At 52.2% G+C, this 27,384-nt stretch overlaps 1 protein-coding gene across 3 annotated transcripts in view; it reads right to left on the bottom strand.

Annotated features, from left to right (window-relative positions):
* The window catches only part of Togaram2 (TOG array regulator of axonemal microtubules 2), a 60,760-nt gene extending 33,700 nt beyond the window's left edge, over positions 1 to 27,060 (bottom strand). Inside the window, exons 1-6 of one of the 3 annotated variants that reach the window (XM_058578440.1) lie at positions 26,931 to 27,060; positions 7,223 to 7,349; positions 4,901 to 5,014; positions 3,422 to 3,709; positions 2,482 to 2,672; positions 1,541 to 1,806 (exon numbers count right to left, since the gene is read on the bottom strand). In XM_058578440.1, the coding sequence (XP_058434423.1) occupies positions 1,541 to 1,806; positions 2,482 to 2,672; positions 3,422 to 3,709; positions 4,901 to 5,014; positions 7,223 to 7,250 (887 nt within the window). In that variant the 5' untranslated portion in view covers positions 7,251 to 7,349; positions 26,931 to 27,060. Of the gene's footprint in view, positions 1 to 1,540; positions 1,807 to 2,481; positions 2,673 to 3,421; positions 3,710 to 4,900; positions 5,015 to 7,222; positions 7,350 to 17,366; positions 17,585 to 26,930 lie in introns of those variants that run through there. The other 2 variants (XM_046441556.2, XM_046441558.2) reach the window with 2 other exon arrangements.
* Positions 27,061 to 27,384: the final 324 nt, after the last annotated feature.

Below are 27,384 nucleotides of genomic sequence, written 5' to 3'. Positions count from 1 at the left end.
GAATGGACCTCTGGGGAGATGTAAGGTCAGAGCAGGAGCGGCAAGATCACCACCCATGTGATCCAGGAGAGCACGCACAGAGGGCCCCCAGGAGAAAACAAAGAGGGCCCTGGGATAAATTTCAGGAATGGCCAAATTTAAGAGACTGATAGATGAAGGAGGGCAGGCAAGAGACCACCTGGAAGGTCCAGAAGCAGGTAAGCAGGAGTCAGGAAATTGAGGAAAAGTCCAAGGACCATCAACAGCCCAAATGACACAAAAAAAATCAAGAGTAATGAGGTGAATAGGCCACTGGTCTGGGGCTAAGAGTCATTATAACTACTGACACTGCTAAGCAGAGGGGAGGAAGAGGCAGGAATTTGGGCAGGAGAGGAAGAAGGGGAGGAGGCTGGAGCAGGCGAGGTCTGAGGAGGCAGAGAAGGGAAATCAAGCAGAGGATGTGCATCCAGAAGCCAGTATGTGCACAGGTTCCCACACTCCAACACAGCTGGAGAAAGATGGGGACACAGACACTGGTAAGGATAGTTAGGGAAGAAAGTACAGGAGATGAGACAGTGAGGAGCTGGAGAGAAGTGGGAGAATTCAGAACATCAGGCCAAAGCAATGAGAAAGAAGTCACAACAGGAACTCGACAGTGACCATGCTAGGTGAGCCAGGCCCACAGGCTGTGAGTGAGTGCACACGCGTGCGCGCACGCACACACTCATGCACATGCTTATGCCCACAGATACATATTACACCCACTTGTATACACACATGAACACACTTTCACACACACTTGCTGCAACATCAGGCTTGACTGACCCTGGGATATTGTTGGCCATCTGGAGGGCACTGTCTCTCCTACCTACAAACCATAAACCCATATTCCTTACAGCACAGAGACCCTCTATCCCACGGATTCTCAAACTTTTATTGGGTATGAAGACTCCTTTTTAAATCCGAAATTTTGTGGATTATACCATGCACACATACACACATACAAACACACAAATTTTTAGTTTGCATCCATTAAAAAAATACATAAGCTGGGCATAGCAGCACATGCCTGTAATCCCAGTGGCTTGGGAGGCTGAGGCAGGAGGATCATGAGTTCAAAGTCAGCCTCAGCAAAAGCAAGGCACTAAGCAACTCAGCGAGACCCTGTCTAAATAAGATAGGGCTGAGGATGTGGCTCAGTGGTCCAGTGCTCCTGTGTTCAATCTCTGGTACAAAAAAAAAAAAAAAAAAAACATAAAAATAGGGAACCACCATGAACTTAACCATGCTCTAAAATAATTTGCATTTTTCTTCATCACTACAGCAATCATACACATTAAGAAATTATAGAAGAGACCAGAGACATGGTCCATTATGCCATTGCTCCCAGCCTGCTGTAGTCCAGGATCAGAGAAGGCCCAGCAACAATGCTGTGGCCCCCACAGGTCTGTGGCTTCCCATCCCTGTGCCCCAGAGCTCTGCCGTTACATGAGGCTCAGCCTTGAGGAGCCCCTGTGGATCCTGGAGAGATAGAGGAAAGGAAGACACCTGGGGCTCTTACCGTGTGGGTGGGACCCTCAGTCCTGTGAGGACGTGCTGGCCTCCTGGAGGCAAGGGACTGGGAAGGGAGCCAGACCGACTAGAGGAGGTCCCCGCAGGCATCCCAGCCTTTGGGATGGGTGGGATCACGATGCCTCCCAGCGACTTCAGCATCTTCTCGTCATTGCAATGCAGGTATTGCGGGGAAATCTGCACCTGGGAGCAGAGGGGTCCTGGTCCATGGAAGCGTCCTATGCTGGATACTCGGCTCCTTCTGCCAGGAGCCACCTGAGAGAAGAGTGCTGGGAAGTGCCCACAGATTTCCCTTCTCAGTCCCATGACCCTGGGACCAGACCCCCAGCCTCCAGAAAGCCCCTTACTTCCTTATCACTCCAGGTGAGAAGGCTGGCAAGCTCTTTGGTGGTTGTAATTATTATTATTGGGTTGTTTTTTCTTTCTTGTTTCAGAAAACTCTGAGAACATCAGAGCTAGAAGGGACTTTCAAAACATCTGGTCCAAATCTCCATTTTTGTAGATGTACCTGCTGGGGCCTAGATAAGGAAATGACCTGCCCACGGTGACACAGGCAGTGAGGAGCAGAACCCAAATCCAAGTCCTGGCCCAGCATTCTTTTCCCTCTGTCACATCTCCCGGCTTTAAATGGAGAGGGCCAGAAAGCAGGGGGAATTCTGAACAGTAAGACCAAAGAGGACAGGTGGCCAGGCAGCCTCTGCACCTCCACAGCAGCCACCCAGAAGTTCCAAGGGTTGGGATGCTGCAGAGGAGGTGAAACAGGGCCCAAGCCTCTCCCGATGCCACCCCCACCCTTGAGGGCAGCCCCTGAGACATCTGCAGAAACACAGGAGCAGGGGTTGGTAGAGGATGGGAAGACAGACAGAAGGACAATTGCAGGCAAGACTCAGAGCAGCAGAACCACTTTATCTCCTGGGCCTTAGCTCTCACCTCCTGGGGACCCTTCCCATTCCCCGGCAGGTCCAGGCTCTTCTCTTTGGCTCCGCTGGCCTCTGGGGTGGTGGGGATGCTCTGGATGGGAGGCATCGGCCTGGGCACCTTCAGCAGCCTCTGAGAGGTGGTGCGCGGGATGGTGCTCCTCAGAAGAACACCTTTAGGGCCTCCCCCGGGATCCAGCAAGGCTGTTCAGAGGTGAGAATGGGAAATGAGTCAGTCCCGGGACAGTAGGAAGTGGGGGCAGACTTCAGAGCTGCACCAGGGCCTCGTGTCCCGGGGGACGCTAGGATGAGGAGGGGAGAAGGCAGGTCTCCCGCCGCCCCACACCTATCAGTAGACTAAGCCAGCAGATGGCACCGTCCTTTTCCATTCCCATAGAATGGTAGAAATGCCAATCCAAGTGACCCACTGCAGAGGCAGTGTGGGTAGGAAGGCAAGCAAACTCAGTGCTGGATTATAGGAGCGAGGACAGTGGGTTCTGGCCCTGGATAGCAGCGGTGTGACCTCAGGCAAGTCGCTGTCTCTTTGACCCCGTGTGCTCCTCTGTAAATGGGATACTCTCAAAGACTCAGTGACCTCCCTTACATAAAATGCCAAGCTAGTTCCTAGTATGTGACAGGGCCAATCAATCCTTTCTACTCCCCACCCCCCACCCTTTCCAGCTAATGCAGTGAGGTGGCGGCCGTCTTCACATTTCCAACATCACCTAGAAGACAGACGGCCCCCTTCCAGCCCTTTGCTAATACTTTATGTGCCCAACAGATATCCTTGCCCCTCCTGCCCCATCCCACCCCGAATAGTGTCATCATCTAGGCAGGTGCCCACTAAACAGCCCCAGTGGAACCCAGAAGTCATCTGGATACCTACTGATCCTCACAGCCTGAATGGCCTGGTACCTGACCTCAGGATGGTGGTGGCAGGGGGCAGGGCTCACCTCTTGAAGGTGCCGCCATGCCCTCTGAAAGCCTCCGTTTCTTGAGCTTGTCCTTGATCTGGATGGTGTCCCGGGCCACACTGTTGGCCTCTGACTCCAGAGAGGTAGCAGGTGCCAGGGGGCAAGGCCCTAAAGTCAGAGCTCCAAGATTCCTGGGGTGGCCATTCCTAGCCTTCCAGTCCTTTGGAGGGATGTCCAGTTTGAGGTTGCCTGCATCCCCATGGCCGCTCAAGATCTCTGGTGGCTTCTCATTGCTCACCAGGACACTTGGCACAGGCTGGAGGGAGGCTAAAGCAGAAAGGGAAGAGTGGCTTGGCATGCAGGGCCCAGTGGCACCAGACACCAGCAAACCCATTGGTATGGCTTCCTAGGAGTAGGCAAGAAACTTGTCTAATGAATCTGTCATTCAATGTTCCTGTCCTTCCTTGGGCAATCTAGCCATCCAAGAGTGTCTAAGAAGCACCGAGCAAGACCCACATCATGAAGTCCTCAGGGAATAAAAAGGGATTCAACATCCAGCCTGTCACAGCATAGATGAGAGGCCATAAGTACTTAGCAAAGGCCAACTGCCCAAGGACCACTGTCCACTGATCTCCAACAAATCCATTCAGTACCATGGAGCGCTGGATAATGCCAACCCCACATGGGGAAGTTGGGTGATTTGGAGCAAGTCATGCTCATAGGGGGACACTTATTCAATTGTTCTTTCAATCGGCATTTAATAAGCACCTACAAGGTGCCAAGCACTATCCAGGCAGTGGAGGTCAAATATGACTATGTGAGGCACAGTCTGCCATTAAGGGACTTTGGATCTGTTAGAGGAAGAAGATGCATCATCCATAAATAGGTTCAGTACAGGTCCCCAAGAGAGGTCCTGTAGTGAGGGAAGCAAAGGGCCCAGGAGGCCAAGCCCTACAATGCACTTAGTGGGGAGGGGTGATGGGGAAGAACCTGGTGAAGAGGTGGCCTGGTGGATCCCCCCAGGACAAGGGAAAGTGCTGACAGGGGACCTTTCAGACACTCTGCAGGTCTTCTTGGGATCTCTTAAGACAGGCCTTAAGAGAGGCACAGAGCCAAGAGTACCTGCCAATAACCATGGGTGTTTTCAGCAGGGACCACAATACTAATAACACCCACATAGCCAGACATGGTGGCAGGCACCTGTAGTCCCAGCTCCTAAGGACACGGAGGTAGGAGGATCACGTTAGCCCAATAGTTCAAGGCGAGGTGAGGCAGCAAAACAAAGACAGCATTAAAGAAACAAAAAGGACCCACGTAGCTTGAGAACAGCTGGGCGTCCAACACCCTCATCTCCCTCCCCAGTCTAGGGCCCGAGCTCTGCGCTGGGGTCTGTGGCCCTGACTGGGCTGTTGCCAGGGGAGCTCCCCATCACCTGCCAAAGTTCTCGGAGAGGCCACACAGGGCTCTCAAAGGCCATTTGGTGTGGCTGAGTCACCAGGCTGGGTCCTACCATCTTACCTTCTCCATAAGCTGGCAGATTGGAGTTGATGCCTCCAGGCGGGGTCCCTCGGGGCCCAGCACTGGTCCTAGGGACACTCCCACAATACACAGCCACTGGAGCCAAAACCTTGGCTAGGGACAGAATCACAGAATAGGTGTATCTTAGAGGCCTCCAAGGCCAGGGCGAGGCACAAATCCAAACACAAATGCAGACACCTAACACTCTGCCCCCAGGGTCTCTGCCTGAAAGACCAAGGGCATGTGGTTGCCCACACCTATCCCCCACCTGCAGATGGGGGGCCGGCCAGGTGGGGGGCCTGCAATCTCCATCAAACCCCACCAACCCTGCTCAAGCCAACTTCTCAGCCGGTACCATCTCCTGCTTCCCACTCTGATCTCCTCATCCTGACTTTGCTCCAAACCCCTGGCCATGGCTCTTCAGATTTCTCCATCATCCAAAAGTGCTGACCCCACTGTCTGCAGTACCATTCTCTATCAAGGTACATATCATACTTGCTGCTGCCGTTGGGCCACCTCCTCACTCCTACCTGCTTCAGACCACCTCCTAACCCACAAAGCCCTGACTAACACCCTAGCTGCAAGCATCCATTACCTAGCCACAGCTCCTCTCGGAAGTCATCTTCCCTCCTAAATGCACCCCGCCCCCAGCATCCTTCATCCAGCTGCAGACACTCATTAATGCTCATCACTGCTCTGTGCAGTGACTCTGGCATACAACAGGGGGATAGGGGTGGGGGCAAGGCTGACTCAGCCCTCGAGTGGGAGAAGTCTGGAGGGGGAACAAAAGGATCAACAAGCAATGACAGTGGGGCCCTGGACAGTGCCAGGGAAGGCTTTTCAAAGGGAGGCACCAATAGACTGAGATCAGAGAAGGAGCCAGGAAATGATGAGTGCACAGCTCAGTTAAGCCATCTCCTCTTTTAAAAAGCCTTCCCCCAGGTGGGCACAGTGACACATGCCTGTAATCCCAGTGGCCCAGGAGGCTGAGGCAGGAAGATGGAGAATGCAAAGCCAACCTTAGCAACTTAGCCAGGCCCTAAGCAACTCAGTGAGACCCTCTCTGTAAATAAAATACAAAGAAAAGAAGGTGCTGAGGATGTGGCTCAGTGGTTAAGCACCTCTGAGTTCATTCCAGTACCCAAAAATAGAGCCTTCCCCCTGCTGTGTCCTGCAGCCTCAGGCACACCTTGCCCTGACACTCTTCCCAATCTCTCTCGCCCTCAGGCCTGCCCTTGGCTTCCTTAGTACCTGCCATTCAGCAGGCACCTAATAAATGTCAATCTTTCATTCTCCTAGCTCAGTCCCTCCCTAACACACCTCAGAGGCCCTAACCCACTTCTCAGAGAAGCCCCCACTCAGATGGAAACACAGTCTGCCTGCCCTCAAGATGCACTGCCCCAAGACTGGACTCAGGAGTTGGGGTTCTCGTTTCTGTCACCGTGTGGCCTAGAGGAAAAAGCTAACCTCTCTGTGTCTCAGTTCACGCAAAGTTCAAGTAGCTGGAGGCACCAGGGCTTCATACCATAACATCATCTCTCACTTCCCTGCTAGAATCTAATGTCAGGTGCTGATTTATTCCTAAACTATGCAGTTGCTTTCAGATTAATCTGTCAGAGCCTCAGGGTGTCCTGCCTGAACACCAGGCCCAGTCTCCCAAGATGACGGGCTCTGGCCACCCTGATTCTCTACCTTCTGTCCAAAGGTCATCTGGCCCTTGGGGCTAACCAGCTTTGCAAGTTACAGGTACCCACTTCACCTGAGGCAGAACCAACCTCCTCTTTTCCCAGAGGAAACTAAAGCACACACAGCAGCTGCCCCAAAGGCAGAGCCAGGCCTGGACCCCTGTCTTCCGACCCTAAGAGGATTCTATTGCACAGTTATCGACATCCCAACCTTCAGCCTAGTGAGCTGGGAGACTCAAGGGGTTGGCGAGGCCCAGCAAGAATGTTCTGTGGCTGAATTACAGAGTTCTTGCTCCCCTACCTGGTCAGCTAAGGAAACAAGTCGTCCACAACCCTAAGGCCCCACGCCCCCGCCCATCCACACACTCTTGTCCACAGAACAGCAGGGGCCCCTTGAGGAGCCAGCCCACTCTGCCTCAGAGAGTGGAGGCAAAGCCCAGGCCGGATCTCCAGAACCCTCAAAGCCCCTGCAGGCCAGGGAGCCACCAGACAGGTGACAGAGCAGGGAGGGCCAGTGCCAGCATGTGAAGAGCTGGGCACGGCTGGAGAGGCACAGCCACCTCCCGACAGAGCATGATCCGAGGAAGGTCCCCCACCCTGGGAAAGGCCAGGAGCCGCCTCCCTGGGTGCTTCTCACCTGAGGTGACATCGTCTCGGGTGCCCATGCCCCCGGGGGAGAGGCTGTCCAGAGGCAGCAGCTAGGCCTGGGCCGTGAGTGCAGGCCTCGGGGGTCAGGATGGTTCTGACCTGTGACATCCAGGGACCTGTGGTGGGAAGGGCAGGGAGAAGTCAGTAAAAATGGGCAACAGCACAGGGGCCAAAGCCTTGCTGAGGCGAGCAGATCTGCCACTGACCCAGGACACCCAGACGTCTTTTCGGACATTTGGGCTGATCTCAGACACCTCAGAGTTCCTAAGTCCCAAGTCAAGTCCAAGGCCACTCGACCCTGTGGAAAGCATTCGTGATGGAGAGTGTCAACAAAACCCAATGAACCCGCCATCGCTTTCATGGACACATTTAGGATCCAGAGTGCAACTCTGACACTTTTTCCTTCAGTTTCTGTTTTCTCCTAAATCCCTTCACGCTCCACCAGCTGCCCCCAAAGCCCATGTGAGCCTAGAGACTTTGCACTCACCGCACCCAAGCAGCCAGCAGCAGGTTGGGGCTTGTCTGTCCCCATCTGCATGGAGTTCTGGGCCTTCATGCTCACCTCATTGAAAAAGCCACACCTCTGACCCTCTGCCATCTCGCTGTCCTGTGGCTGAGACTTGGCCACTCCAAGGCTCTTCCCAGCCTCAGGGGCCAGTCCTCAGCTTTTACCCTCCACCTAATGTCACCCTCCCTGTGCAAGGCTCTGTGATTTCACACAATTTTATGAATTCTTTGCTGAAATGAGGGGTCAGGAAGGTAGACAGCCGGAGCTGGTCAGTGGTACAATAACGTCCCAGTCTCTACCCAGAGAGCTGTTCCCTCGAGATGTTATCTGGGGACAGGGCGGGTACTGTGCCAACTCCCTTCTGTTGAGCAATAAATCCCAACTCAGGAACTGAGAAACCTGCCTTCTATCTGGAAGCCAGCCTGCCACGGAGGTCCCCACCCAGGTCCCAGAAGGCAGAGCAGCACCTAGCAACCCCCTGGCCAAACAGGAGGCAGCTCAGCCCGGCTGCCCCCGCCCAGCTCCACCGGGCCCAGTCTCCTTGCTGAGCCCCCCAAGTCGCATGGGTTCTCTGTCCAAAGGGAGATTAGAACGCGGCCACATAGGGTGAACGCAGTCACGTTTGGGGGTGAGAGCACTTGTCACAGCAAGGTGAGAGGATTCCATTACACAGTTATCAGCACCCCGACCTTCAGCCCAGTGAGCTGGTAGACTCAAGGGGTTGGCGAGGCCTAGCAGGAATCTTCTGTGGCTGAATTAAAGCCAAGAAGCTGGAGTTCAAGGCTTTGGGGGCAGTGAGAATTACAGGCCCCATCTGCTGTGCATCTCTCTAACCAGAGGAAACCCGTCATGTGAAACGGTGGTAAGAAAGCAGCGCTCCCCATTGCTGCAGACCAGAATCTCCTGGGAACTGGTTGAAATGGCAGATTCCTAGAGCCCACCTCAGACCCCTTACTGAAGTGGTTCTTCTAGGAAGGAGACGGTGAGGATCCATTTTTTTGTTTGTTTTGTTTTGTTTTGATTAACTCCTAAGTGATTTTGATATTCAAACAGGATTGAAAACCACTGGGCTATAGTTCAGATTCATTTGGCAATAAGGACTCAGCCCTAGTTCTCCCCTTCAGTTGTCAAGGTGGTTAGTGCTGCCTCCGTGTCCCCCCAAGAGCTCCCTCTCTCCTGCAGAACAAGAATCCCCGCCTCCAGCCTCCCAGGCTGCCCAGGCTCCTCCACATCCTCAGGGACACCTGGAGCCACTCCACACCAGCCAAGTCACCCCACCAAGCAGAGCTCCCTGTGAGTCCCTATCAGATCTGCACCTTCAATCCCTCGGGCACTACAGGTCTAGAGACCTAGGATCTCCTAGGTACCTGCCCAAGAGGAAGTGGCCACAGTTGCTTATGGACAACCACATCCTACAGGACAGCAGTGAGGGGCTCCCCCAGGGAAATCACTCAGGCCCAGGATCTACTCAGCAATCCACACCCCAATTTTAAAAATGAGAATCAGAAATTCCAACACATACGTGGACAGAGCCTTGGGTTTATCATAGACACCCCTTAGCACCTGGCCCCAGGACACAAGTCACAGACCCTGTTTGCCCCACACTCCACCAGCACTAAAGTGTTTCTCTCGCCGTCAGAACAGCCAGCCCCTGACCTAAAGGACTGAACGAGCCAGTGGACTGTGGTGACCAGGGTTTTGTCCTCACTCCTTGAGGCCCTGCATTGCTACCCTTGGCCTCATTCACAGCTCAGGGAACAGGGTGACCCAAGATAAGTGACCTTTGTCTACCCCTTCCATTAAAGCTATGACTACAGACGTTCCATGGTGACTGGCACCATAGGAATGAAGTAAGGTGACAGAAGGGACTCAGGTTTCAGGAGGAGAGGAAACAAAGCTAGGACTGGCCCAGTAAAGAGTGTCGGCCCCAAGGACAAAATCCACTGCCCCAGTGTCTCACACGGCCCCAGGAGCCAGAGCTCCGTGTCCACCTTGCTCCCCAGGGGCCTGGGCAGAGCACTGTCCCTGAGAGACGATGGAGACAGGAGGGCAAGGGAAGGGCCCTGTTGAGGACATGCACACGCACAGCCGTACAGTTGTGGCAGGCCAGCTCTCCATCTCTATGAGACAGCCCCAGGTGACACAGATGCCTGTCACAGGGAGGAGATGTGTCTCTAGAGCAGGAGGCTCAAACTCGACAGGACCTGGCCCTCCTCCAGCTGTCACCCACAAACCCTGTTTCTAATGGTGCTCTCTGTCACACCATCAGGGCGGTGAGTGCTCCCTGTGAGGCAGGGCGAAGGGCTGGCTGGTCACTGTCCCTCCAGGCAGAATGATGAACATTCACCGTCACCCCAGGTGAAACCAGCACCCACTACAACATCAGGCAGGACTAATGAACATGTGGGGCGAGGGGACGCGCACTGTCAACCAGGCTGGGCGAGCCACTCCGCTGAAGAGACGGGCGCCCAGTGAGCCCCTGCTGCTGTCTGATAAGGAAACCTGGAGATGCTGCAGTGACCAGCGACACCCTGCTGGGCCTGGAAGGAAACGGGGGGGGAGGGGGGAATGAGGTAGGACACCCTAGCCAAGGCTCAGCCTGGGCACACACGTGGAGGAACAAACACACCCGTGAGTCTCGGGGCTGGGAGGTGGGGGCTGCCTGAGGGTCCTGGAAGGCTCTGCAGAGTCCCGGCTTATTCTATAGCCCAAGGAGCTCTGGCAGAGAGGGAGGACACCATTGACCTGTGTTTCCTGCAGACGCTCAGTGAGACTCTGGAAGGACTGCCTAGGGGAGCAGAGGCTGGGACAGACTCTAAGGACTGAAACTTAGAGACCCTTGGGCCAGCCTCTGGCCTGGCTGGACCCAGAAAAGAAATAATCAGACCAAGATGTGCCACCAGATACAGGCAGGATAGAAAGGATAGAACACACTTGAGGATAAGGGGCGGCCACTGCCCTCCTCATCACGCACATGCACCCTTCCCCACCATCAGAGGATGCAGTCCAGCCATAAACCTCAGGGGAACCCCTGGGTGGCCTCGGGTGACCTCCTGGACTCTGACTTCCAAGGCTCAGGCTATCACAGAAGGTCTGAGGTCCACGTGCTCATGGCACCATATCACAGGTACATACACAGAGGCATGAGGCTCAAATCCAGTACCTGTGTGACGAAAGGCTCATCACTGAACTTCTCTGAGCCCCAGTTTCTTTAACTGCAAAAATGTAGATAATTCCTATCTCATTTCAGTATTTAATAAATTAATATGACCACTTAATACTCTGGCCCCGTCAAATAATCAATACACACTGGCATTAGCAAAATTGCAGTTAACAAAACCCAGGGCAGCAGCAGATGGACGGACTTGGGTGGACAAGGCAGGAGGGTGAAGAGAGGGGCTAAGTGTGATTCCGGGGCTTGGCAGTTCCGTGTGGAATACACCTGAGAAAGGTTTGGGAGGGAAGCCGGCTGGAATGACAGACTGACTGGATGAGGACAGCCGGAGATCTAGGCTGAGTCTGGGGTGCTGGGGTACCACTCCCTGCTGAGATGGTGAACATGGAGCAGGTGCCAGAGGCCAGGAGAGACACTGAGTCCTGGTTTGGGCAGTATGGTTTGTGTCTCCTCTGGGAGACCTGGATGGAACCATCCAGAGAGCAGCTGGTCTGAGGCTCCACAGAGGAGGGACTGGGTTGGAAATGTCCTCGACCCACAGCAATGGAGGCTGCAGGAGAGAACCAGAGCCAGGGACGGCAGAGATGGGCACAGAGCAAGGACGTTGGGGAGGACAGGAGAGCACAGAGGGGTTAGAGGGTCAGCTCAGCAGAGATGGAGGTGGGACAGGACCAGGGACGCTGGCTGGATGTGACCAGCAGGGACTCTGCCAGGAGGTCTGTGAGAGCATCTCTGTGCACTGGGGACAGAAAGCTGCCGCCACACGGAAGGTGGAGAAGCTGACACAGTGAATGTGACAACTCTTTGGAAGTTAGACAAGACCATCAGGAGAGGGACTTGGCAGTAGCCCGAGAGCCATGAGCCTGAATGAGACCAGTTGTGCTTTTGTTGGCACTTTTTTTTTCCCTTTGTTCTACCAGGAATTGAACCCAGGAGTGCTCTACCACTGAGTTACGTCCCCAGCCCTTTTTATTTTATTTTGAGGCGGAGTCTGGCTAAGTTGCTCAGGCTGGCCTTGAACTCGTGATCCTCTTGCCTCAGCCTTGAGGGTCTCTGGGATTGCAGGTGTGCTGTTCTCTGCTTCTTTAAAAGTGGGAAATACTCTAGCATATTAGGAGGAGGAGGAAGAGCCAGAGGGGAAGGGTGACTACAGGAGGGAGGGACCAGTGAGGGACAGAGCAGGATCCTAGCATTTGCTGCAGGGAGGAGGCCTCAGGAGCCAGGAAGTGGAGGGTGCCAGTGAGGGGAGTGGGGATGGGACAGCCAGGGGAAGGGTCATCAGGGAGCCACAAATGGCCAGTGGTGGAGGAGGAATTCTAGAGAGCAGTGAGGTTCTAGAAAGATCCTGGAGGCTGTGTTCTGACTTCAGAAAAAACAGATGGATTCTATTCTGTCCCTGACGTGCCTCCATTTGGGGCAGCCTGGGTCAGGGCTGATTCCACCAAGATTCCCATCTTCTTGATAATTCATCGCCCTTTCTAGAGCCAGGGTCCTGAAAGCCACCTCTGCCCCCACCCAGGAGACTGGTGGCCACACCCACCAGGCCCTGGCTCCAGCTGTGACTGGCTCCTGGGCCAGCAGGAAGGCCATTCACAGATGAGATACCCCCCTGCCAAACCCTGGCCCCCTTTGCCAGCTCTGGAGCACCCTCACTGGCTGCAGGTACCATCTCCCTTGCCATCATGAGATAAGGTGGGGCCAGTACTCCTGGAACCCTCTGAGCCCCAGCAAATATGAGGTGCGGGTCAGCTAGCAGCTGCGGGAATACAAAGACAAGCAGGAAGAGTGCCAAACGCAGAGCCTGGCACATACTAGCAGCATGAATGAACAAATGGATCCCAAATGGGAGTGAGTCTTTATAGATTGTCTTACTGAGAAGACACTAAGCGAAGGAAATGAACATTTCTAGGTCCCATTTGTTACGTGTACGATATGCTTCCAAGTATTAGGCCACTGAACTTCAGAAACAGCAAGAAAGTGGAGATTACTGCCCTCATTTTATAGATAAGACGATTGAGGCTAATCGGGGTCACAGAACTGCTAAGTGGGAGAGTCCGGACCAGTGGTCTCAGCTCAGGGAGACGGTGGCACCCAGCATTTCAGAGTGTGTATCTGGGAGTCAACAGAGGTGGATTAAATGCCATCGCCTGCTAGCTGTGTGACCTGTGGCACATTTTTAAACTTCTCTGAGCCTCTGTTGAACTGCAAAATGGCAATAGTGTCAATTTCACAAGGTTATTGAGAGTGTTCCAAACGTACAAAAAGCATTTCATGTTGCATCTGGCCCCCAGCAAGTACTCCATAACACTGCCATTCATGTCACTGTTTACTTGGTAACTTTTGCCATGTTGAGCTGTGAGGGAGAGGGGACTCTCTCGCTCTCTCTCTCTCTCTCTCTCTCTGGTACCAGGGATTGAACTCAGGGGCACTCGACCACTGAGCCACATCCCCAGCCCTATTTTGTATTTTATTTAGAGGGTCTCACCGAGTTGCTGAGGGCTTTGCCTTTGCAGAGGCTGTCTTTGAACTCGCAATCGTCCTGTCTCAGCCTCCCCAGCCACTGGGATTACAGGCGTGTGTCACGGCGCCCAGTGGACTATGTCTTTTGAAAGCCTTTAGGACAGGAAGCAGCAGAGGCCTGGCTGAGGTTGAGTGGCAAACGTAGGCCCTGCTTCTTGGAGCAGGATGGCCTTTCGTTTCCTAAGTTTCTGAGGTGAACAGGAGGCAGCAGGCAAGCTGGGACAGGACACTTTGCGCCACCTTGCCAGGAAATACTTAAGAGATCCCTTCTCAAGAGGTCCGAGGTAAGAGAGAGTTAACACCTTAATGACCTCCCAGAACAGGACAGAACAAAGCAGCCCTTCCCAACTGTTCTTATGCCCAACACAAATAAGGACGGGACCTTCCATTTGTAATAGCAGCTCAGTGCCTGTGTTAGGGGAGGGGACGAGAACTGGATGGAACAGAGAGAAGAGGAAGAGGGCCTCATACACATATGTCCAGGGCCACAACATTTGAACAGTCCCCTCGCCCCTCCCCAGGGAATTCTGATAGGAGAATCATTGGTCTAAAAGATATGGGAAAGTCTATGAGTGAAAGTTGTATTTAAGGTCTTTTTAAAAAGTAGTGAAGGTAAGGCTACCATGTTTGATTATCCAGGTTGGGCACTGTACAAGGGCGTCATAATTAAGGGGACAACATTCATGCTGCAGATGCTACAGATTTCATATTTATTACAACCTTCTTCTGATGAATAGAAGTGTCTCGGGACAGAGGCTCTTTTTTCTTACTCACAAAGAGAACTGTGTGAGCAGGCTGCAGCCCTAGGACAAAGGAAGGGTTCATAGTTTATACATCAATTCACAAAACTCAAACCTTCCCAACCTGCCCACACTTTTGTATATCATGTTGGTGCAAATATAAATTAGAGATGAGTCAAAACACATACTAGCCACTGAACACCATGGCCTGTACCTGCTTTTCCTGTCTCTCAATTTCAAATTGTGAGGGACCTGGCTATCAGCTCTCCCTCAATGAATGATTATTGGAGGTTCAGAGAGACTGCGTCACATACTGGCTTAGTGTCCTTGGGCTGCTATAACAAATACCACAGACTGAACGGCTTAACCCACACAAGTTTCTCTCTCACTCTTCTGGAGGCTAGATGCCCAAGACGGAGGGGCCAGGTGATTCAGTTCTTGGTGGGTACATGCTTCATGGGCAGAGGGCTGTCTTCTCTCTGTGTCCTCACAGGAGAGAGAGAGAGAGAGAGAGCTCTCTGTTCTCTTCTGAGGGCACTAACCCCATCATGGGGACTCCTCCCCGCTCCCAGGCCCATGACCTTTTCTAAACCTAATTACCTCCCAAAGGCCAGGCCTCCTAGTACCAATGCATTGGGGACTAGGGTTTCCATGTGTGAATTCAGAGGGACTCAGTATTGAGTCCAAAAACCATACCCAAGGCCATCAGGAGCCAAGGCCTCTCCCTGGCACAACCCTCCAGACGTCACACTGGCTGCCAGCTGTTAGGCCCTACGGGGCGAAGAGGAAATGTTCCTTCCACTTCCCACCAAGGCCTCCCCACAAGGTCCCACTGGGCCGGCAGGGCCTGGAGTGCTTCGCGCACGTTTAGGCTGTTCCAGGAGCAGCTAAGGCAGCTGCAGTTCACCTCTTCAAACTGTCAGAAGGACTAAGGAGAAATGAAACAGCTTTTCCAACCAAAGTCTCAGCAAAGTGGTTTCAGCCATGACTCCAGAAGAAGGCTCTTGACAAAGTGCCCCATGAGCTCAGGAAACTTCAGCCCCCAGCTCTGTCCTTTTCCCAAAGGCCCATGAGAAAGTCGACTGTCCTTGAGTAAGAGCCAGGGTCACGTGTGTGCCTTCCCAGGGCATAGGCTGGCTTTTGTCTGGAAGGCCAAGAAGACTGCCACCAAGGGCCACTTTTTTTTTTTTTTAAATCCTAGTTTTACTGAAGGAAAATCTGAGACCAACGAAGAATGTAAGTACGTATGTGGAGCCAAGAACCAGAGACTTTGAGATGTGGACCAATTGCCAATCTCTGGCCTGCAGGTACCCACCCTGGAGCCTGCATCTGCGGCTCAAAGATCAATCACAGCAGAAGGACATTCATGGGTGATGGTTCCTCCGAGAAGGATGGTGGAGAGGGACAGGGCACCAGGAGGGCAGAGAGGAAGATGGAAGTCAGAAACCTGAGCACAGCGAGGAGGTGGCCAAAGAGATTGGAAGAAAAGCTGGGGCGGGCACCCAACCTCCCGAAACCAAGAGATGCAAACAATGAGATGCGACCCTGCCCTGCAAACACTGGCATGAGATGAGAAGCGAGAGCGGGTGTCAATGACAATGCCAAGAAAGGACTCCTGGCCATGGCTGGCAGGCAAGGTGCAACTGTGAAGCTCAAGATGCACAAACCCTGTCTGTGCAACCTGGGCAACCACCCTCAGGGCAATCTTGCCCCCGTGATCCAGGAAAGAAGCACAAGGATGTTCGTGGCAGCTCTATGGTCAGCAGCCAAAATATGGAGACAATCCCAATGTCCACCAGGGATGCAGGGTGACTGAGAGGTGCCCACACTGTGGGATGAAGACACGGTGGACATCTGCAGCATGTTACGGAGTGCGACTCTACTGTCATGAAGACCCAGGGAGGGCAAAACTAAGCCAAGGGCTCAGATATGCAGGTACAGAAAGCAGAACTTCAGAGCAAAGCAAAGAGAAATTAAAGAGTGTTAACCCCACCCCCAGGCGGTGGGGGGAGGAGACGACCACATCAAGGACAAGAAGGAGCCCGTGGAACGCGGCTATGTGTCTGAAGGAGACCTGGGTGGTTTCCACCCAGATGTTCACCGTATAACTCTTCCGTAAGCTGCTCCTGCACCAGACGGTACCTTCTGCTGTCTGCAGCGCTGCTGCCCCAGGAAAGACGCGGCTGCCTTCAGAAGCACATTTCTCCAGAACTCGGGTTAGCATCTCCCTGTCTCTTATCCTCTCCTACGTTTCCCTTTGTTCAAATCTGCCACCAGGCTCTATGGGCTCAACCAGAGCCAGTGCCGGAAGCCAGCCAGACTGTGGCGAGAAAGGCTGCAGGCCCTCCAGGGTGGGAGAGCAGAGCCCTTCACATCCCACCCGGCCAGGTGCCTCTGCGCCCAGCCACCGCACTGACGCCCTGGCAAGTGCAACCCCCCTCTGCCCGCAGCACTCCCAAGCAAGCATCGGCTCTTCCAGGTCCCCAGCCTACATGGGCCTTGTCCTGGCAGAGGAAGGAGGCAGGCAGATACTGCAGTAGCAGGAGAACAAAATCTGCTCCAGAAAAGAACAGGATGCCCTCCCCCTGTGATGATAACGGCACCAAAGTCAGCAGCTGCCCCTGGCTACCACGAGACGGTCCTCCTGCCAGGAGGCACGATTGAACCCCACTTTCCAGAAAGGAAAGAGGCTCAGAGAGACAAAGAGCCCAAGTCCACATACCGAGTAAGAGTGTCACAGGTTGGTGTCAGAATTCAAACCCAGACCAGTTTGTGCTTGAGGCACCCCAGCCCAAGCAGCATGCCCCCCCCCAATCTTTCCTTGTGCCATGGTCCCTGGCAGTCCCAGGAAGCCATGGTGCATGTTTGGAATTTACCCCAAACAGAGCACTCCACAGGCCAGCACCCAGGGAAGGGGACAGCCCAGGGCAGCCCTCTTGCCTCGGCCCACAGCACTCAGAGAGCAGCAAGTTCAATCTTTTCCTTTAGAGATGATACATGAAGGCCCAGAGAGGGGCAGGGGCCTCCAGCAGACACACAGCCTCCACAGCACAGCATGATGCCTTTCCTTTTAACATGGTCTTGTGCCAGGTCAGGTCCTCATCCTCCCTCCAAGGACTTCAGAGGTCCTGACCTGCCCTCCCATTTCTCCCTCCTTCCCGCCCAAAACTGTGGACACACTGCCTCTCACCTCTGTCCAGAGGCCAAAGCCCTGCCACCAGAGGAATCCGGGGTTCTTAGTCTCTTCAGAGCCAATACTGTCCCTAGGTCCTGGGAGGCCCCATGCCTGGCCTTCCCTGGCGCTGGCCCAGCCTCACAGCCCTGGGCCAGCTTCCTGTCTGGACAGGTGCTGGGTAGCCACGGTCTGCTGCTGGTGGTGGCTTCTGCTCTCCGCCAGGCTAGGCTCGCCTTGAATAAACACGGCTGCATAGCAACCAGGCTCTGAAGGAGCCACAGCTCCCTGCTGGGGGAGAGACGGAGCCCAGAGACTTCTCCTGGGCCTCATCTCCCCTGTGGCTCACCCAGGCTCTGCCTCCCTCAAGTGGCTGAAACCAGAGAGAGGGAGCTGGGCCCCACTGCGTGGCGGCCACTGCCAGGAAGTGCATGGCAGCCTGGGGGCAGGGGTGGTGGGCAGTGGAGACTCTGTTTTCCTCAGCTGGCCTCGGGGCCCCATCTGGTTCTGTCCACCTGCTGCTCCTAGAGGCAGAGGCCAGCCGTGGTCCGAAGCCAGGCCTCGTGCACTCACTGGGCAGTTCCAGTCCTGACTCTGGTGCTCCAGCTGTGTGCCCCTGGACGGTGCTTAACCTTCGAAGCCTGTTTCCTCATCTGGAAAATGGGTATAATAAGGTACTGACTCAACAGAAGCCTGAAACAGGCCTGTGGTTCATCTAGCTCACAGGGGGCCCTCCACTACTTCCCCAGAGGTACTTGCATAGCAGAAAACCTACGGCCTCCTCCCCAACCATATTTTTCATCCCTGCTCTGGGAAAATGTGGAACCCAACAACCCCATGTGCTTCCTCATTCAGCCCTAGCCCTGATGCAGAAAGCCCAGGCCGGCTTGGATCCCCTCAGATGAGAACTGTTCCTTACAGAGGAATCAGCAGCCAGGCAGGATGCGGAGTAGGGAAGGTGGGGTGTAGCTGGTCACACCTCCAGGAGGCCTGGCCACTAGATAATTTCCTGGACTCTCTCCTCTTGCCCTGGAAAAAGCGGCTTAATTTGGCAGCTCCAAAAGGGCCAGAGATACAGACAATAAAGATGGAGAATAAGATTCGCCTGCAGAGGGCGCTGGCCAGCCAGAAGGCAGAGGGGCTGCTCGAGCGGAGCAGACTGGCAGGTGATCTGGACTCCAGGGCTCCCTCCAGCAGAGCCCAGGAAGGAGGTGCCTCCTCCAAAGCTGAACCAATGGCCACGTGTCTGTGTTAAGCATTGAATAACCCTGGGACACAGGTCTGAAGGAGCCTAAGGTTACAGATGGGGAGACTGAGGCTCAGCCAGTTGCACAGCTCATGAGAACCAGTCACCAGTGAGAGCCAGAAAGGATGGGCACTGCCAGGGAGAGGAGGTGTGAACTCTTCCCCCAGAATCAGAGCTGCTAAACCGTAGATCTGAAGGTCACGCCCCCCACTGGTTCCCTCCTGTCTCCCTGACCTTGGCACTGAGACCAAGGAGCCTCTCAACCTGGCCCAGCTTGGCCCTCTTTCCCCACCACCCCTCTGCCCACCTCACTCATTCACAGCACTCTGCCTCTGGGGACCATCAAGCGCCAGGTTTTCCTGATGGCCACCTGGGCCACAAAGGAGAGCACAACTGCCCTCCAAGCCAAGCTACAGAGACAGGCCCCAAGAGGTAACCATCGGCTCATGCCTGAATTAGCTGTAATAACAGGTAGGATTTGCAAAGCTCTTAAGAACTGGAGCTCTCAAGATGGACTCAATGTTGCAGCACCAGCAATCCCAGCTACTCAGAAGGCTGAGGCAGGAGGATCTCAAGTTCAAGACCAGCCTCTGAAGTTTAGCAAGACTTTCAGCAACTCATTGACACTCTGTTCTGTCAAAATAAATTTTTAAAAGGGTTGGGGATGTAGTTCAGTGGTAGAGTGCTTGCCCAGCATGCACAAGACCCTGGGTTCAACACCCAGCCCCACACCCCCTACACACACACACAGAATTGATTCTCACCCTAACAATCCTGTGGCCTGAGTCAAGAAATGGGCTTCTGTGCCCAGCAGGGAGGCCATGGAGCTTCCCTTCCCCAGGAGGTGGGTATGAATGACTCTCAGGAATCACTGGGGGTACCCCCGCCACACAGCAAGCACTCACCAATATTCACATGCCCACCAGGACTGTGCATGTGACATGAGACAAGCCTGAAGAACAGACAAGCCCAGGAGATGGACACCATGAATGCAGGCACTGAGAAAGACTTGGGGTACTTGAAGTGGCAAGGATGGGAGGGACCCCAGGTGACAGGGAACTTCCTGGATGCTTTTTGGTGACTCACTCTAGAAGATGTCACAGAAAGGGACTTGGACACCTAGACCCCTGTGATTTATCACCTGAAGGAAATATTTTCATATCTATCTTCTTCCTTCCTTCCTTCCTTCCTTCCTTTCTTCCTTTTTTCCTTCCTTCCTCCGTCTCTTTCTTTCTTTCTTCCTGGGATGCCGGGGATTGAATCCAGGGGCGTTCTATCACTGAGTTACATCCCCAGGCTTTTTTACTATTATTTTTTTTATTTTGAAACAGAGTCTCTCTAAGTGGCCAAGGCTAGCCTCGAACTTGCAATCCTCCTGCCTCAGCCTCCCAAATAAAGAGAGATGCTTCAAGCTTCACAAAGCCTGGAGGGAACCCTAGTGGGAGGTAGGCAGAACTGGGAAGAGACTCAGGAGGCCTGAAAGGAGCTCTGAAGGAATTTGGGGCAAAAGCTTGCAGGGAGAGAGGGCCGCAGATTGAGAAAGGAGAGACCAAGACACAAGGGCCTGCTTGGCCATCTGGAAGCACACAGTTCCCAGGACCCGAACATGCGGCTGGCCCTTGGGCTCCGAGTGTGTATTTGGCTCCACCTGTATTCATTGCGCGCGCGCGCGCACACACACACACACACACACACACACACATTGCCTGTCTGCCTGGAGAACTCATACCCATCTTTCAAGACAGCTTGTTATGATTGGATCGTGTGCCCCCAAATTGATGAGCTGAAGTCCTCGCCTCCAGAGCCACCAGATGTGAACTTATCTGGAAATAGGGTCATTGCAGATGTCATCAGTTAAGAGGAGGTCATATTGCAGTGAGGTGGGCACCAAAGTCAGTAAGACAGTGTCCTTCATAAAGCAGGGGTTTGGACACAGACACACGGGAAGAACACCGTGGGAGAACAGAGTCGAATTGCCTCAACCCAACCTACCAAAGGCAGGAGAGAAGCCCAGAGCATCCCTCCCTGGTGCTTTCAGAGGGAGTGGACCCTGCCCACACCTCGACCTCAGCCTCTGGCTCCAGGACTGTGGGGCAATATGTTCTGTGGTTCTCAACTGCCCAATTTCTAGTTCATGGTCATGGCAGCCCAGAAAACCAAGCATCATCTCCTGGGCATAGCAGCGTGACCTGCCCCCGTGATGCCGAGCACTCCCAGAAAGGGAGCATGTGCTGGAGAACTCCCGCCATCCTGGTCCACCTGCTCTGTGCCCCAAGGCTGAGCTCCGTGAGCTATATCAACAGGCCCTCCTGCCTTCCGCCTTCCCTTGGGTTTGGCCAGGGGACGGAGGGGAGAGGGAGCCAGGCTTCTATTCCCCAGTTTCCTTCCAGCAGGGCCCTGGGGGCCAGCTGCACCCCTTACCTGGAGGTCAGGGCTCCTGCACAGCTTTCCCTGGGTTGGTGAAGATCCCAGTGTGGCCAATGCCAGGGCTGCGTGACCCCCATGGTTTCTCGGCATCTCCTCCCAATCCCAGCATGCACAGGTGGACAACTGCCCCCTCCCAGCCACACATACCTAGACTGGGGTGAGCTCCAGTCTCTATCTCTAAAAGCCAAGCACAGTCAGACCACAGTAGACACTCAGCACAAGTGTGAGTGACACACATCTGACTGTGGGGGTGGGGGTACTAGCCCAAGAGCTTCTTTTCCCTGCAACACCCACTGCTTTTCCCAGGACCAGGCCTTGTCTCCAACCTACAGAGTCTGGGCACCATGTATGGCGGGTAGAGCAAGTTCTAACCCCCTTGGCTGGTGCTACCATATTATCAATCAGGACCAGCCTGTCAGAGCTGGAGGTCAGATTACATGGAGCATGTGAGGACCCCAGAGAAGTGGCACACTCAGGCTGTGCCTCCCCTTACCCCTGCTTCAGAACCCCTCAGGATCAATTGAGCCCAGACTAAGGATGATTATCATATGGCAGGGCCAAGGGGACAAGAGACTGTCACCAGCTTTACTATGTGGCCTCCAGCCCCTGCCTACCCTAGGCTTCCAAAGTGTCATCTGTGAAATGATGGGATCAGACACTGAATGGCCTCCAGGTCCCTGAGGCCCGAGGCCCTGTATTCTGGGGATCGAGGCTGGAAACTTCACTTCCACCTGCCAGACACCCTGCGGAGAAACGGACAGCCAAGGCCAGCAGCACTGTCCACAGACTGCCCCTGTGACCCACTGTCCTCCACACTTGGCTTGTGCTTTATCATGCACCCCACCTCCTCGGAGCCCAGCCTGTGAGAACAGGAGGCCCTGACTGCACCCTAAGCAGGGCGGGGCTATGCAGATGCTGCCAAGGGCACAGGAGAGGCCCCTCCAAACTGGCTTCCCCTTCTGTGTTGACTTGTTCTCTGGGAATTTTCTGGAAATTCCAAAATAATATATGCAACCTAAGCCACAGGTCAGAGAGGACCCAGCTGAACCCTCCTATCACAGAGGAGGGGAAGATGAAGCCCAGAGGGCTGTGCAGGAAATCAGGCCACGGACTGAAGCCTTCTCATTCTGTTGTTCCTGGCCCCAGCTCCCCTTTAGGGTCTTCTTCCAAGAGAAGCTTTTCCTTCACTCCACATGGACCTGACCCTTCTGCTTTCTCCCCCTTTCTCCAAAAAAGTGTCAGAGAAGAGCTGCTGCCGCACAGCCACAGGAGAAGTTACCTGTTCCTCCAATGGCCAACAGATGATTGGAGGTAGGCAGACGGGATGGGGTAGTACGGGATGGGGTAGACAAATGGCAAAGGATAAGACAAAGTATAAGATAGGATGGGATGGGACAGATGGAAGGGAGGAAGGATAGTAAAGGGGGAGGGAAGAAAACTCACATATAATGAATGGATAAATAAAGAATGAATGTGAAGAGAGATAAAGAACAGGGGGAAGAAGAAATTAACAAGTGAATGAATAATTCTGGAAGCTGATGGAGAAAAATAATTGGAAACATAAGAACATGCAAAGAAACGAGAAAATTCTAGCCAGGCACAGCAGTGCACACCTGTAATCCCAGTGGCTCAAGAGGCTGACGCAGGAGGATCTTGAGTTCAAATTTAGCCTCAGCAAATTAGTTAGGCCCTAAGCAACCCTGTCTCAAAATTTTAAAAAACATAAAATGGTTAGGGATACAGTTCCATGATTAAGTGACCTTGGGTTCAATCCCTGGTACCAAAAAGAAATAAGAAAAGAAAGAAGGGAGGAAGGGAAGGAAGGAGGGAGGGAGGGAGGGAGGGAGGAAGGAAGGAAGGAAGGAAGGAGAAAATTCTTTAAAAACTTTCACATTTTCAGTGTGTAAAAATTCATCAAGATTATGTTGCACATACTTGTGACATGTGTACATTCCTGTATGTATGTTGTCATTGTTTTAAAAAGACTGTCTACCTAGCAGGTCCCAGTGGGGAGTAGAATCTCTCTCCCCAACTAATGCCAACAGGGGGAGCTTGGCAGTGTGAGGTGGCGACCTGCTTTTGCTGAGATGGTGGCAGTGGGTCCCAATGGCATATTCACCCCCACCTGGATCTGTGTCCTGCCTCCGAACAGAAGGCTGCCTGTAACAGAGGGTACAAGAGGATCCAGAGTCTCACAGCACAATACCCAAAATGTTCAGGATACAATCAAAAATCACTCACCACACCAAGAACAAGTAAAATTCTAACTTGAGTGGGAAAATAATCAACAATACAACATCAATATGACACAGATGCTGGGATTACCTAACAAGGGTTTTTAAGGAAACTAGCATAAAAATTCTTCAGTAAGCACGATGAACATGCTTGAAATACAGAAAAAATATTTTTAAAGTCTCACCAAAGAAATAGAAGATGACAAAGAAGAAAACGCCTGGGCATGGTGGTGTCAGCCCCTAATCCCAGCTATTCAGAAAGTGGAGGCAGAAGGATTGCAAGTTTGGGTCTAGCCTGGGCAACTTAACAAGATCCTGTCTCAAAATAAAAATAGATACATAAAAAGGTAGCTCACCTGGGCATGGTGGTGCACACCTGTAATCCCAGCAGTTTGGGAGGCTAAGGCAGGAAGATCACAAGTTCAAAGGCAGCCTCAGCAAGTTAGTGAGGCCCTAAGCAACTTAGTGAGACCCTGTCTCAAACTAAAACATAAATAGGCTGGTGAATGGGCTTACCAAAAAAGAAGAAGAAGAAGGAGAAGGAGAAGGAGAAGGAGAAGCTCAGTACTAGGTATTTCTACCACTGAAGGATATGGTAGAGCAACTCTGGGCTCAACTCCCAGCACTACAAAACAAAAAGCAAAAATAAAAATAATAGAAACACAGCAAATGAAAATTTTAGAACAGAAATAATAATAAATAAATGCAACTGAAATAAACAAATCAATATGAATATGACTATGAGAGAGGAAAGAATCAGTGAACTCAAAGATAGAACCATAGAATTACTCAGGATGAACAAACAGAGAGAATAGACTAAAAAGAAATGAACAGTTTCAGGAGCCTGAGAGATTATAATAAAAGACCTTACATTTATATTATTGTAGTTCAAGAGGGATAGAAGAAAGGGTATGGGACTGAAAAGGTGTCCAGAGAAATTCTGGCTGAAAACTTCCCAAGTCTGGTGAAAGATACTAATCTACAGATTCAAGAAAATGAGCAACCCCAAACAGGATGAACCCAAAGAAATTCACATCAAGATGTATCATAATCAATGTTCAAAAAAGAAAAAAATCTTGAAAGTTTCAAGAGAGAAATGGCCCATTGTCTACAGACTTCCCATCAAAAACCAAGCAGGCCCAAGGGAACAGGTACGACACTTTTCAAAGATTGAAAGAAACACTGCCAACTCAGAATTCTGTACCCAGCAAAAATATTCTTGAAGAATGAAGATGAAATGAAAATGTTCTAAGAGAATTTGTCACCAGCAGACAAAAGATGGAGAAATTTCTTCATACAGAAAGGAAATGATAAAAGAAAGAAATGTGAAATATTAGGAATGAAGAAACAACTGGGAAACAATTTCAAAATGTGGGTCAACAGTTATACCATGTCTTGGTATTTACCCTGAAGAACTAAAGTCATCTTAACGATAGTGATACATGCATACCCACTTTTATAGCACCACAATTCAGAAGAGCCAAACTATGGAACCATTCTAGGTATCCATCAATGGATGAATGAATAAAGAAAATGTGGCACATATACACAATGGAGTTTTAGTCAACCCTAAAGAAAAATGAAATTATGGCATTTGCAGGGAAATTATGGCATTTTGCAGGAAATTCCTAAATTCAAGACACATTTTGTGCCTTGTTGTTTTCTTTGATTTCTTGTCAACATGCAGGAACTAGAGACCATCATGTTAAGGGAAATCAGTCCAACTCAGAAGGTTAAGGGTGGTATGTTTTCTCTCATATGCGGAAGCTAGAGAGGAAAAAGGAAAACATCAGTGGGATGCAAATCCTAAAAATCAAAGGGAGTAGAAGAAAGGGACCAAGGGCTGGGAGGCAGGGATGGAGAGAGGGGTAAGTGCCGGGGAGTGACATTGGCCACTGGTGTTGTTATATTGTGTTCCTGTACAAATACGTAACAACAAATCCCATCAGTAAGTACAACTATAATGAACCAATAAAAAATGTGGGGAAAAAAAGCAGTTCCACATGACAGGGTCGGCTTCTCTTCCCTGGAGCAGTGTCCCAGGGACTTGAAAGATCCTGAGCACAGCAACTGGATGCCACCAAGAGACCAAGTCAAGAAGCACATTAGAGGCTGTTTGAGCCTCAAGTGGAGATCAAGCCTCACCGCTGCCTGCCAGCTAATGTGGGAGGTTTTCTGTGGCTTGACGCTGACAGCTTTCTAACTGATAAGACAGCTTGCTCACTGAGACTCTGTGTCCTGTCACAGACACGTGTGCGGAGGAGAAGGCAGTGACTGAAAGGTCTCTAGGAAGCCTCATCACGAGGCTGAGAACCTAATTCCACCGGGACTAGCACAATCAAACCCTTGGTGTGGACTTCGAATAACCTTTCCCATCACGTTAGAGCTGCCCTCCAAGGAGGAAGGCAAGCAGGTGGGGACAGAGGTGACCTGCCTGAGCAAGAGCCTGGGGGCAGGTGCAGGGGGAAATGCCAAGTCAGAGTTCAGATCTGCTTTCTTCCCCAACACACAGGAGGAAAGGTGTCAGCAAACCACAGCCCACCCAGAGGGAGGAGGATGTGACAGCCAGCAAGGGAGGGGCTCCAGACCGCATCCCACAAGCAACAGCGAGGACATAGAGAGAGACTCAGAGGGGGATGCGAGCGCACCATTCAGCCATTGGCAAAATAACAAGCCCCAGTGGATTGGGTTTGGCCACGTGGTTCCAGGAACTGGAATGCTAATTAATGGGTGTGCAGAATCAACTTCTTAACAAATGGCTCTAAGGATGGACTTTCACAAAATACAGTGCATCCTCCATCCTTAGAGGTGTCCAAGAAGCCTGGCAGCAAACCTCCAACTTCCCAGACCTCAACCCCACCAAGAACCTTTACAGCTCAGGGATTCTGGAATATAGTGGAAATGAAAGGTAAAGTCCCCAGAATCCAAGTGGATCTTGTGTTCTATTCTGACTACTCTGGAACCATACCCTTGGCCAGACTTTTCCAAAATGTGTTTTGTGGGACAAATGTGAATGCAAAAAGAAAAGGTTCTAATGCTATAGAAAGTTTGGGAAGCATGGGCTTAAATAACATTGCTCTAGCTTTAACTCTCAGAGCCTCTAATATGCTCTAGGTATTTTGATACTCCCAAAGGGGTAGCATATGAAACAATTTCCAAATCTGCATGACTATAAAGACCTGGGTGTTTATAATATATTTCTGAAGACCAGAGTTTTAAAGCACACACAATATGAAAATCTGCTCTAATCTATTTCAAAGTTTCTAAGGCAACTAGTCCAGAACTTGAGCACAACCAAATAACAAATTCATCCTCCAATTCAATAATATTGTACCTCTTGGGACCCTCTCGAAAGATCAGATCTGTAGTCAAGATGTATACTCTCTCTCTTCAGCTGGTCCAAGAACACTCTCATGACTTCTCTCCAGAAAAGACATCACAAGCCACAGGGGAAGAAAAAGCAGTCAGAGAAAGAAATACCCCAGAGAAGATGGAAAACCAGCTTCAATGACAGGAGAAAAAGAGAGAGAGAATATCTTCTCACCTCAGAAGGGTGGACGGGGACCCCACGTGCACCCCATCAATCCCTTCTCTGAACTACCACCAAACACAAGCCTGTCTGTGCATTTCGTCCTCTCTGGACTGTGACTGACAAGCGCAGCTTCTGGCTGTTACCTGAGCAGCCAGCCGTCAGGTTCCAGTCTCGGGGCCTGCTGGTCTCCAGTGCGCTCACACCATCAGCCCGGGCTTCCTGGGAGGGAGCGGGACGGGAGAGGACAAGCACATCCCCCTCAAGGAGACCAGCCAGGACTGGCCAGAGAGAGAGCAGCCCAGTGATTTCTGGGCCCTGGTTCTGTTTGATGGGAATGGAAAGAAAAGACTCTTGTTTCTCTCACTGTTCGCCTGGGTGACAGTTACCATGGATATAAATCAATTTTTGGAGCCTGTCAGTCGCCAGTTGAATATAAAGAGCCTGCTCCTACAGAACCACAGGCAGGCAGGCAGAGACACACTCAGGGACGAAGGCGGACTCAAATTCAGGTATGGACACAGGAGTGGACACAGGCAGGCGCCTGGCTCCCCCCCTCCCAGGAAGAAGTAACTTGACTAGGTACTATGTCACTAGTAC

This window comes from Marmota monax, unplaced genomic scaffold (genome assembly GCF_021218885.2).
Source record: "Marmota monax isolate L192 unplaced genomic scaffold, Marmota_monax_Labrador192_F-V1.1 WCK01_AAM20220418_F8-fsc00010, whole genome shotgun sequence".
In the NCBI taxonomy this organism is placed as follows: domain Eukaryota; kingdom Metazoa; phylum Chordata; class Mammalia; order Rodentia; family Sciuridae; genus Marmota; species Marmota monax.
The sequence above is the reverse complement of the archived record's forward strand: the minus strand, read 5'-3'. Positions and strand labels throughout refer to the sequence as shown.